The sequence below is a fragment of the Babylonia areolata genome, chromosome 20, assembly GCF_041734735.1.
Source record: "Babylonia areolata isolate BAREFJ2019XMU chromosome 20, ASM4173473v1, whole genome shotgun sequence".
Taxonomy (NCBI): Eukaryota; Metazoa; Mollusca; class Gastropoda; order Neogastropoda; family Buccinidae; genus Babylonia; species Babylonia areolata.
This window is the reverse complement of record NC_134895.1, coordinates 9,722,451-9,735,232: the sequence shown is the minus strand read 5'-3', so window position 1 is coordinate 9,735,232 and position 12,782 is coordinate 9,722,451. Positions and strand designations below refer to the sequence as shown.

General features: G+C 49.3%; 1 protein-coding gene across 1 annotated transcript in view; it reads right to left on the bottom strand.

Annotated features, from left to right (window-relative positions):
* LOC143295123 (kynurenine/alpha-aminoadipate aminotransferase, mitochondrial-like) overlaps positions 1-12,540 on the bottom strand; it is a 19,086-nt gene extending 6,546 nt beyond the window's left edge. Inside the window, exons 1-4 of the mRNA XM_076606686.1 lie at positions 12,283-12,540; positions 9,918-10,000; positions 8,252-8,348; positions 1,233-1,359 (exon numbers count right to left, since the gene is read on the bottom strand). Coding sequence (XP_076462801.1) covers positions 1,233-1,359; positions 8,252-8,348; positions 9,918-10,000; positions 12,283-12,540 — 565 coding nt within the window. The remainder of the gene's footprint in view (positions 1-1,232; positions 1,360-8,251; positions 8,349-9,917; positions 10,001-12,282) is intronic.
* Between the last annotated feature and the right edge of the window lie 242 nt (positions 12,541-12,782).

Sequence of the window (12,782 nt, the reverse complement as noted above, 5' to 3'; positions counted from 1 at the left end):
CTAGTTATTACCTGCAGTGTGTGGATGTATGTATGAAACGGTGTAAAGGATATTTTTTTTACATTTGTATCTTCGTAATATTCGTAAAAGATGTTGTTGACTTTTACAGTTATGGTCCCCATGTTGTTTACTTGTCTATGTTGTGATAATGCACCTGACCAAATTTCTCCAGTTGGAGATAATAAAGTTATTCTTATCTTATCTTATCTTATTTGTTATCAGGCTTTTCTTCATTTTTTTTTTGTTTCTCTCTGTCTGTCTGTCTGTCTGTCTGTCTGTCTCTCTCTCTCTTCCTTTCTTAGAACCCTCCCACTTGCCGCCCCCCACCTCCCCTCCACCTCAACCGTCCCCCCTTTTCATTCGAATATACAGAAATGTCGATTTCTAATTAATAATAACAATCATCATTATGATAGAAATGATAATAATCCAAATGATAATAATAATATCATTTATTTTCAGTCAAATACCATCATCTTAGATGAACAGACTATAAATAAATAAACGAACGAACGCTTTTCTTCATTTACGGCTCAAGTACATTCCCAAAAAACATATTTTGAACACCATTATTCGTTCCAGACTGCTTTGCTTATGGCAATAGTGAGGAACGTGTGTATGTATGCACATATACAAAGTCTTTAAGCGGCGCAACACAGTGTTCAGTTCAATGAACTAATTGTAAAAAAAAAAAAAAGTGCTTTCAATAATGCCAGTGTAAATGGGCCAGTTTGCAACTTTGTGTGAATTTTCTTCTTCTTCTTCTTCTTTTTCTTCTTCTTCTTCGTTCGTGGGCTGCAACTTCCCCGTTCACTCGTATACATGTACACGTGTGAGCTTTTTTTTTTTTTTTTTTTTTTTTAAACCCTGCCATATAGGCAGCCATACTCCGTTTCTGGGGGTGAATTTTGTTCCTTTACTGCATCCCCGTCAGTACGAGCTGTGGCCTAAACTGATAAAACGTCCCGAGTTCGAGTTCTCTCTCTCTCTCTCTCTCTCTCTCTCTCTCTTGTAAACAGTCAATCTGAATGAGTTTAGGTGTAGGGATGGCTGGGGGTCCGTAGGGTGGGAAGCGGGGAGGTGGGGGTGGGGGGGGTGTTCTGGGGAGTTGGGGGGCAGGGAGTGGGGGGCGAGAGGATAGAATGTATTCTAACAGCGGATTTCAAAACCACAGCCAAAAAAGGATCATGACGAGGAATAAATTATAACATACAGAGAAACAAAATCCTTACCGGTCAAATATTTTCTGGCGGTGTTGAGGACCATCTCCATTTTGCGTTTGTAAAATTCCATCACAGAATCAACGTAACGTAAAAACCCGTCATGGCCCCAGTGACGTAACATTTCCGATAACATCACCTGCACGTTTTACGTCATATCAGTTAGTATCGAGCATATCTTTTCAGTTGATAACCAAGACATCCATTTCCTTATTGTTTCTCGTATCCGGCCGTCAGTCCGTTGACAAGTCGTCTGCTAACTGGTGGTATTTTCTGAACTGTAACCGTGTATCTTCGATGAAATCGTGTTATGCTTGCCCCCACGACATGCCAAATGTTGTGTCTTGATTGAAATTTGCCAATGGTTATTACAGGGAAACAGTGCAGTGACACGTGGCGCAAACTTACAGAGGAGACACACACAGGAATTTTTCGCCTGGACTACAGATGATTAAAAATGGATTGTGCCTTTAAGTCTGTATCTCAAAATAATCAGAACTGAATTCTGCTTCCAGACCTGGATTTCAAACAATGAAATGACCAATCTGCTTTAAAACCTAGACTTCAAAGAATGCTTATTAATGCAATGCAGTTGTTTCCATTTACTTCTTCTGTCATTTAAATTCCGTGTCCCAATTTGAAGAAGTGCGGAACTGGCAAAAGTTAAGGTCGTGGTTTGATGTGACTTTAACTGAAAAGATGTCACATACCTCTGCCCCTCTTCCACTCCCACCCCCCTCTCTCTTCGCTACACCCTACCCCCACCCCACTGGTCTAAAAATACATGGATGGCGCATATCTTCTCTGAGCCCCTTTGCTAACTGAAGCCAGCGGAAGTGTTCAATCAGCCATTTTGATTCTCATGTCAGTATAGCGCGAAGCGGTGACTTCATATGTGTAGCCGAACGCTCAGCTGGCTTCACGGCAAGCTTTCACTTGCTCGCGGCGTTAGTTAAGCTGACATTCCTGTGTGTGTCTCCACTGCAAGTTTGCGCCACGTGTCACTGCACTGTTTCCCTGTAATAACCATTGGCAAATTTCAATCAAGACACAACATTTGGCATGTCGTGGGGGCAAGCATAACACGATTTCATCGAAGATACGGTTGCAGTTCAGGAACTACCACCAGTTTGCAGACGACTTGTCAACGGACTGACGGCCGGATACGAGAAACAATATGTCGTCCAGTTGGCTTCAGCATTCCTGGCCAATGAGCTATGCATGTATTTTTAGAGCAGTGACCCCGCCCCCTACCCCTTTCTCTCGGGAATGAGGCAACTGTGCTCTTTCCTTGATAAACATTAGGCCTAATGACGTATTATTGAAAACATGAGGTCGAGGGGCAGGCACACAAAAGCTTTACAGTAAAATGTAGGCAATGTAACGAAAGCACTCTAAGCAAAACAGACGTAATAGTACGTATACAGACAACAACAAAACAACAACAGCATTAATGACAACAATAACACAAAAAAATTACCAGTCAGTTCTGCGACACGTTCCCACACAAGACTACCGAAAGCTAAAAGCAACCCAAACAACCATGTGTGGTTTCTAGGTGGTGTGACATGGCCTGTAGGTTTGTTTGAAAAATTGATATGAGAGAAAACAGCGGAGGTGGAGGAGGAATTTTTGTTTAATGTCCTGTCACACATATCGATGATTGAAGACATTTTGTTAAAGTATTTATGAATACATTTGAGTATTATCGGTTAGAAGGGGTGGGAGATGTGAATGAATGGAGGGTTGGGGGAAACTGGGCAAATGAGGGTGAAATGAGAGTGATTTTTGAAAAAAAAAAATCTAAATACAATTACAGGAAATTACTTAAAGGACTTCGTAAGAGGAGTCGTTAAACTGACAAGCGAAACAACTGATAATGAATGCAAAAAGTCAAAAACATCAACGTTCTCAGTCACTTGTGAAGACACACTTTCGTGTACATAAGGCTTCATCAAGCTACAGTCAAAAATTATATGCTTAATCGTCAGGTTACTAAAGCATATGCTCTTGAGATCAGAACAATACTTGGTCCGTAATGAATTTGATAATAGAAGACAACGGGGATAAGGGTGGTTAATTTGTGTTGTGTGGCTAAACAAAGGTATGTTTTTAGCACTTTCGGTTTGTTTGTTTTTTGTTTGTTTGTTTTGTAAGCAACTGTTGACTTGATGCGGTGTATATTTTTTTGTTGTTGCTGTGGTGACACAGAGGTGAGACAGACGACAAGACCAGAAGTGTAGACTGGTCAAGAGTTTGAGAAGAAACTATTTGTATTTGTATTTCTTTTTTTTCTTTTTTATCACAACAGATTTCGCCAGGGTGGGCGGGAGAGAGAGAGAGAGAGAGAGAGAGAGAGAGAGAAAGTTTGTGCGGTAATGGAAATGTGCGCTTCAGCAAGGAACCAGTGTAGTGTTCAAAGTGCAGGTGTTGACAAGGTCTCGTTGTTTGCTTTGAGCCTTGCAGCTGCCCCCCCTCCCCCCCCCCCACACACACACCCCGCCCCCCCTCACTCTCTCTCTCTAAGGCTTTCACTATGTGCATGGGGTTGGAGGGAAGGAGACTGGGGTAGGGGTGGGGATTTGTGAGTTCTTTTGTTTGTTGCTTTGTAGTAGTCCTTTTACATAAGTTTCTCATGTGATTTTCAGTGAAATTTGTCGTTGATATCTTTCTTGTTAATAGTTCTGTGTTCATGTGTTCTTTGATGCAGCTCTACCCCCCCCACCCCCACCCCCCACATCCCTCTTTTTTCCCCTTTCTTTTATACCCCAGGGCTGGGTGGGGGAAAAAGCATATGTTTTGCTGATCTCATTACCCTGGTAAAATAATATTTCGTTTCGTTCCCTTTCTGTTTCTCCCTCGTTCTCTCTCCATCTCTCTCCGCTCTTTTCACTCCCTTCAATTACTCGCATCTCCCCTCTACCTTCTCCACCCTACCTTTATCCCCCCCCACCTCCCACCTCCCACCACTCTTCCCCATTTCCCCCGTCTGTCTCTACCCCCTCTGCTCGCTTTCCCTACATCTCGTCCATTTTACTCTCTTTCTCTACCATCCTTCTTTCCCCTCCTGTTATCTCTCCCTCTCCTTCCTTCCTCCCTCCCTCCACCCTCTCTCTCCCTCCCTCCCTCTTCTTCCACCATCCTTCTTTCCCCTCCTGTTATCTCTCCCTCTCCTTCCTCCCTCCCTCCCTCCCTCCACCCTCTCTCTCCCTCCCTACCTCCCTCCCTCCACCCTCTCCCTCCCTCCCTCCCTCCCTCCACCCTCTCACTCCCTCCCTCCATCCCTCCACCCTCTCTCTACCTCCCTCCCTCCCTCCACCCTCTCTCTCCCTCCCTCCCTACCTCCCTCCACCCTCTCTCTCCCTCCCTCCCTACCTCTCTACCTCCCTCCACCCTCTCTCTCCCTCCCTCCCTACCTCCCTCCACCCTCTCTCTCCCTCCCTCCCTCCCTCCCTCCCTACCTCCCTCCACCCTCTCTGTCCCCTCCACCCTCTCACTCCCTCACTCCCTCCCTCCACCCTCCCTCCCTCCCTCCACCCTCTCTCTCCCTCCCTCCCTCCCTCCACCCTCTCTCTCCCTCCCTACCTCACTCCACCCTCTCTGTCCCCTCCACCCTCTCTCTCCCTCCCTCCCTCCCTCCACCCTCCCTCCCTCCCTCCACCCTCTCTCTACCTCCCTCCCTCCCTCCACCCTCTCTCTCCCTCCCTACCTCCCTCCACCCTCTCTGTCCCCTCCACCCTCTCTCTCCCTCCCTCCCTCCACCCTCTCTCTCCCTCCCTCCCTACCTCCCTCCATCCTCTCTCTCCCTCCCTCCCTACCTCCCTACCTCCCTCCACCCTCTCTCTCCCTCCCTCCCTCCCTCCCTCCACCCTCTCTCTCCCTCCCTCCCTCCCTCCACCCTCTCTCTCCCCTCCACCTTCTCTCTCCCTCCCTCCCTCCCTCCACCCTCTCTCTCCCTCCCTCCCTCTTCCTCCACCATCCTCCTTTCCCCTCCTGTTATCTCTCCCTCTCCTTCCTCCCTCCCTCCCTCCACCCTCTCTCTCCCCTCCACCTTCTCTCTCCCTCCATCCCTCCCTCCCTCCACCCTCTCTCTCCCTCCCTCCCTCTTCCTCCACTACCCTTCTTTCCCCTCCTGTTATCTCTCCCATCTCCTTCCTCCATCCCTCCCTCCACCCTCTCTCTCCCTTCTCCCTCTTTAACATCCTCTCTCTCACTCCCTCCCTCTTCCTCCACCATCCTCCTTTCCCCTCCTGTTATCTCTCCCTCTCCTTCCTCCCTCCCTCCACCCTCTCTCTCCCTCCCTCCCTCTTCACCACCCTCTCCCTCCCTCCATCTTCTTCCACCATCCTCCTTTCCCCTCCTGTTATCTCTCCCTCTCCTCCCTCCCTCCCTCCCTCCACCCTCTCTCTCCCTCCCTCCCTCTTCCTCCACCATCCTCCTTTCCCCTCCTGTTATCTCTCCCTCTCCCTCCTCCCTCCCTCCACCCTCTCTCTCCCTTCATCCCTCTTCCTCCACCCTCTCTCTTCCCTCCACCCTCCCTCCCTCCCTCCCTCCACCCTCTCTCTCCCTCCCTCCCTCCCTCCCTCCACCCTCTCTCTCCCTTCATCCCTCTTCCTCCACCATCCTTCTTTCCCCTCCTGTTATCTCTCCCGCTCCCTCCTCCCTCTCTCCCTCTTTACCACCCTCTCTCTCCCTCCCTCCCTCTTCCTCCACCATCCTCCTTTCCCCTCCTGTTATCTCTCCCTCTCCTTCCTCCCTCCCTCCACCCTCTCTCTCCCTCCCTCCCTCCCTCCACCACTCTCTCTCTCCCTCCCTCCCTCTTCCTCCACCATCCTTCTTTCCCCTCCTGTCATCTCTCCCGCTCCCTCCTCCCTCCCTCCACTCTCCCTCCCTCCCTTCCTCCCTCCCTCCACCCTCTCTCTCCCTTCATCCCTCTCCCTCTTCACCACCCTCTCTCTCCCTCCCTCCCTCTTCCTCCACCATCTTCCTTCCCCCTCCTGTTATCTCTCCCGCTCCCTCCTCCCTCCACCCTCTCTCTCCCTTCTCTCTCTTCACCACCCTCTCTCTCCCTTCATCCCTCTTTCTCCACCACCTTCTCCCTCCCTCCCTCTTCCCCACCATCCTTCTTTCCCCTCCTGTTATCTCTCCCTCTCTCCCTCTTTACCACCCTCTCTCTCCCTCCCTCTTCCTCCACCATCCTCCTTTCCCCTTCTGTTATCTCTCCCTCTCCTTCCTTCCTCCCTCCCTCCACCCTCTCTCTCCCTTCTCCCTCTTCACCACCCTCTCTCTCCCTTCATCCCTCTTTCTCCACCACCCTCTGTCTCCCTCCCTCTTCCTCCACCATCCTCCTTTCCCCTCCTGTTATCTCTCCCTCTCCTTCCTCCCTCCCTCCCTCTTCCTCCACCATCCTCCTTTCCACTCCTGTTATCTCTCCCATCTCCCTCCCTCCCTCTCTCCACCCTCTCTCTCCCTTCATCCCTCTTTCTCCACCACCTTCTCCCTCCCTCCCTCTTCCCCACCATCCTCCTTTCCCCTCCTGTTATCTCTCCCTCTCCTTCCTCCCTCCCTCCCTCCCTCCACCCTCTCTCTCCCTTCATCCCTCTTCCTCCACCATCCTCCTTTCCCCTCCTGTTATCTCTCCCATCTTCTTCCTCCCTCCCTCCCTACCTCCACCCTCTCTCTCTTCCCCCCTCCCTCTTCCTCCACCATCCTCCTTTCCCCTCCTGTTATCTCTCCCTCTCCTTCCTCCCTCCCTCCCTCCACCCTCTCTCTCTCCCTCCCTCCCTCTTCCTCCACCATCCTCCTTTCCCCTCCTGTTATCTCTCCCGCTCCCTCCTCACTCCCTCTCTCCACCCTCTCTCTCCCTTCATCCCTCTTTCTCCACCACCTTCTCCCTCCCTCCCTCTTCCCCACCATCCTCCTTTCCCCTCCTGTCATCTCTCCCGCTCCCTCCCTCCACCCTCTCTCTCCCTCCCTCCCTCCCTCCACCCTCTCTCTCCCTCCCTCCCTCCCTCCCTCTCTCTCCCTTCATCCCTCTTCCTCCACCACTCTCTCTCTCCCTCCCTCCCTCTTCCTCCACCATCCTTCTTTCCCCTCCTGTTATCTCTCCCGCTCCCTCCTCCCTCCCTCCACCCTCTCTCTCCCTCCCTTCCTCTTCACCACCCTCTCCCTCTCTCCATCTTCCTCCACCATCCTCCTTTCCCCTCCTGTCATCTCTCCCGCTCCCTCCTCCTTCCCTCTCTCCACCCTCTCTCTCCCTTCATCCCTCTTTCTCCACCACCTTCTCCCTCCCTCCCTCTTCCTCCACCATCCTTCTTTCCCCTCCGGTTATCTCTCCCTCCCTCCCTCCACCCTCTCTCTCCCTCCCTACCTCCCTCCACCCTCTCACTCCCTCACTCCCTCCCTCTCTCTCCCTTCATCCCTCTTCCTCCACCATCCTCCTTTCCCCTCCTGTCATCTCTCCCTCCCTCCCTCCACCCCCTCTCTCTCTTCATCCCTCTTCCTCCACCATCCTTTCCCCTCCTGCCTCCCTCCCTCCCTCCACCATCACTCTCCCTTCCTCCCTCCCTCTTCCTCCCCCATCTACCCTTTCCCTTCATCCCGCTCCACGCTCTCCACCCTGCCCCCCTCCAACCCCTGCCACCGACTCTCCCCCACCCCCCTTCCTGCATCTCTGAATAAACCTTCCATTTACAACGATTATCTTATGTAAAGCAAGCCTTGCATATTCAGGGGCTGGTTATGGAATCATATCCCCCAAAAATTTAAAACTGAATTAAATTTCCAAAAATTCAAACGTAACTTACATATATACCTGATGAATCTGTCAAATTTGACACCTCTATATGCTAAAATGTACTGATTATGTTTCAATATCATTCATATATATATATATATATATATATATATATATAAAACTGCCTCCCTCCCCCTCCCCCCCAGCCCTCCCCCCACCCCCTCTTGCCAAAGGATAGGTATTGTCAATGACAATAAAACAATGTCCGTGTCCGTGTCCGTGTCTCTCACCAGACCTGAGACAGGCCGCTGCTGGTGATGGAGCCGAGGTGTTTGAGGGTGGTCATCTTCTGCAGCACAGGGCGTGGCCCGCTCACCAGCCCCGTCCGAAGTCTGTGTTGACAGAGAGGACAGTTCTTTCAATGAGTCCACCAAGCATTGACACAGACAGAGAGAGAGAGAGAGAGAGAGAGAGAGAGAGAGAGAGAGAGAGAGGTGGGTGGTGGTGGGGGCATCACGGAACGTCACAGGTCCGATGTCCGATAAGTACCAGGTTTAATACGTGCTATGTGTGGTAAATACCAGGTTTGATACGTGCTATGTGTGATAAGTACCAGGTTTAATACGTGCTATGTGTGGTAAATACCAGGTTTAATACGTGCTATGTGTGGTAAATACCAGGTTTGATACGTGCTATGTGTGATAAGTACCAGGTTTAATACGTGCTATGTGTGGTAAGTACCAGGTTTAATACGTGCTATGTGTGATAAGTACCAGGTTTAATACGTGCTATGTGTGGTAAGTACCAGGTTTAATACGTGCTATGTGTGGTAAGTACCAGGTTTAATACGTGCCATGTGTGGTAAGTACCAGGTTTAATACGTGCTATGTGTGGTAAGTACCAGGTTTAATACGTGCTATGTGTGATAAGTACCAGGTTTAATACGTGCTATGTGTGGTAAATACCAGGTTTAATACGTGCTATGTGTGGTAAATACCAGGTTTAATACGTGCTGTGTGTGATAAGTACCAGATTTAATACGTGCTATGTGTGATAAGTACCAGATTTAATACGTGCTATGTGTGATAAGTACCAGGTTTAATACGTGCTATGTGTGGTAAGTACCAGGTTTAATACGTGCTATGTGTGATAAGTACCAGGTTTAATACGTGCTATGTGTGGTAAATACCAGGTTTAATACGTGCTATGTGTGGTAAATACCAGGTTTAATACGTGCTATGTGTGATAAGTACCAGATTTAATACGTGCTATGTGTGATAAGTACCAGGTTTAATACGTGCTATGTGTGGTAAGTACCAGGTTTAATACGTGCTATGTGTGATAAGTACCAGGTTTAATACGTGCTATGTGTGGTAAGTACCAGGTTTAATACGTGCTATGTGTGGTAAGTACCAGGTTTAATACGTGCCATGTGTGGTAAGTACCAGGTTTAATACGTGCCATGTGTGATAAGTACCAGGTTTAATACGTGCCATGTCCGATACGTCCCCAGTTCGAGTGGTTGAGAGCGAATTATTGATGGGTCGTGTCACGTGAAAAACAATAACTCGTGTGCGTGTGTTTGTGTATGTGTGCGCTCGTGCGTGCGTGCGTGCGTGTGTTCGATTTTCGTTTGAATACAAAGATCATCGTGGAACAGAGAGAGAGGGAGACAGAGAAAGGCAGACAAACAGACAGACAGAGACAGACAGACAGACAGACAGACAGAGACAGAGAGACAGACAGAGAATGAAAGACAGACAGACAGACAGACAGACAGAGTGAAGTGTGTACTGGCCAATCGAGAAACATAATACGCTCGCAAGTTCGCGCGCACGCACGCACACACACACACACAAATAGCCCAGCAAGAAAGGCTAGACAGTGAAGACAGATTAGCAGTCGGAAAGACAATCACGACAGACAAAACAGGCAGACAGACAGACAAAACGGACACTTACCCAGGAGCTACCAGTTTGGAGAAACTGTCCAAGCGAACAACCCGACCATCCACATCCATGGAGAGAAGACTTGGAATCAGTGGCTGCACCAAACACCACACCACAACACAGGATGGTTCGTGAAACGATACATCATCATCATCTTCTTCTTCTTCTTCTTATTCTTCTTCTTCTTCGCGAAATGACACAATGCATTTGGGGATGGAGCATCAAATCCCAGACAATCAGGACTGGATTGTGATATATCATCATCATCATCATCATCATCATCGTCGTCGTCGTCGTCGTCGTCTTCTTCTTATTATTATTATCATTCGTGAAATGACACAATACATTTGGGGATGGAGCGTCAAATCCCAGACGATCAGGACTGGATTGTGTTATATCATCTTCTTCTTCTTCTTCTTCTTCTTCTTCTTCTTCTTCTCCTCCTCCTCCTCCTCCTCCTCCTCCTCCTTCTCCTCTGTGGAAATTTATTAGAATGCCACCTACGAGAACCAGATTCATCCAGGCAAAGAAGACAGCAACGACACAAGAACCAACCCCCTCTTCCCTACATCATTCTGTCCAATGCGCGTTCAATAAGACCAAATGCAAGGAGTGTGAATTTTGAAAAAACAAAACAAAAACTGCAGGCAAACACTAGTTTCATTTCAGATTTTAGAAATACCTGTTTCATGGCTTTTACAGAAATATGTCTGTGTGACAATGTAAGTGATGGAAGTATGGAAATCAGTGGATTTGGAGTGCCATATAGAACGAACAGAGACAAAACAATTATAATAAATAAATAAATAAATAAAATAACGGTGGTGGTGGTGGTGTGTGTCTGTAGGTGAGGGAACACTGGTGTGACAGGTGCCATATTCAATGGATTGTCTCGGACAACACGTTTAGTCTGGACAGTTTCCGTTGACACCCGCCCCATCAATACGACGCCAGGTGTGCACGGAGTTATTGTCAGTGTCACTGTCGCGTGAGATGGACCAGCTGTTTGTGACAGTGTATTGTTTCCCCCCCCCCCCCCTCCCCCCCCCAACGCCCCCCCCCCCCCCTCTCCCACCCCCTCGCCCCACCTTTCTGCAAGTGCTGCACGTGCTGACATTGACGATGTTGTCCGCTCCCTTCAGCTGACCAGTCCCGACTCGCCGTGTTTCGTGGTTGGTGATTTCAAACACTGTGACTTGCGCGTGTGCTTACCAAGTGGAGTGATGGCCTTGAGGTAACGCGTCCGCCTTGGAAGCGAGAGAATATGAGCGCACTGGTTCGAATCACGGCTCGGCCGCCGATATTTTCTCCTCCTCCACTAGACCTTTAGTGGTGGTCTGGACGCTAGTCATTCGGATGAGACGATAAACCGAGGTCCCATGTGCAGCATAAAATAACCCACGGCAACAAAAGGGTTGTTCATGGCAAAATTCTGTAGAAAACATCCACCTCGATAGGAAAAACAAATAAAACTGCACGCAGGAAAAAATACCCCCAAAAATGGGTGGCGCTGTAGTGTAGCGACGCGCTCTCCCTGGGGAGAGCAGCCCGAAATTCACACAGAGAAAATTAATCTGTTGTGATAAAAGAAATACAAATACAAATACAATACAAATACCTTCATTCTGTCAGTACGTGACGTGTGCCACCCATCATCCAAAGACCACTGACGTGTACTACTCGGCAACATACCACGTGCTTGCAGGTCCTTGGCGCTTTTTCCAATAGGAAATTCTGAACATGACATTGTATCCCTTCTTCCGCTGTACAGACCCAAAATAACAGACCGACCCTGTTGTGAAAAAGTGTGTGAAACCTTTCATGCCCTACTCTCATGCTGACCTGTTTCGATACCCCTCCACTTCCGTGCTTGGGGTGAGTCCTGTCAATGTCTTCAGTGTCGGCAGATTCATGAGGGGCTGTTGTTTGAGGGACGTGGTGGCGGTCTCCACTCTGGGGGGGACGCTCACTCAGTCTGGCTCCGCGAAAAAGCCATAATTGTGGTTAGTAGGGGGCTTACTAGGTGGTGTCCTAAGTACGTTAAATCAGAACAGGCACCACTGAACACCACCGAAGTGACTCAGCAGCAGTGCAGGGTCTCCTCTGGTGTGTGGCCTCCAAGCGACCTAACATCGATGGTTCCCTGCGCACTGCCGACGCTGGAACTGTGACGGACGAACCCGGGTGTGGCCGTGTATGGAGGAATTTAAATGAGCGGCGTGGGAGTAATGCCACTGAAACGGCGCAGATGATGGGGCAAAAAAAAAAAAAAGAAAAAAAAAAGTGTGTGAAAGTGTGGACGTGGAAGAACTGAGAAGGATGTTTTGAGTGTACTGGGTAGGATCCCTTGCTAGATTCATGTGAAAACGTTACCCACCCTGGTAAAATTCAGGAAATAGTAGGGATCGTCTTCCATTATCATCAGATCATGTTTCCGGGCAACGTCATAGATGGCCCGCTTTCTGTCCAGGGAGGTCGTTATTCCCGTGGGGTTGCTGCAGGAGGGAATGACGTAAAGCAGCTTCGGTTTCCTGGCGCCCGGATGTAGGTCATTCCATGACGTCAACACCTTTTCCAGCTCTTCTGGCACAATGCCTTGGGAGTCCAGTGGAATGCCCAGAGTATGCACCCCCATCCCGTGGGTCTGCAAGCAGTTCGTACGATGATTTTGTTCTCTTCTCTTCTCCCCTCTAGAAGGGTCAGATTAACATTACTCGTGGCATCTATGCACGAACAGTCAGAAATTCACCAGTTAACACACACACATACTCTCTCTCTCTCTCTCTCTCTCTCTCTCTCTCTCTCTCACACACACACACACACACACACACACACACACTCGAACACCCGGGTTATAACATAGACTCACTTTGTTTA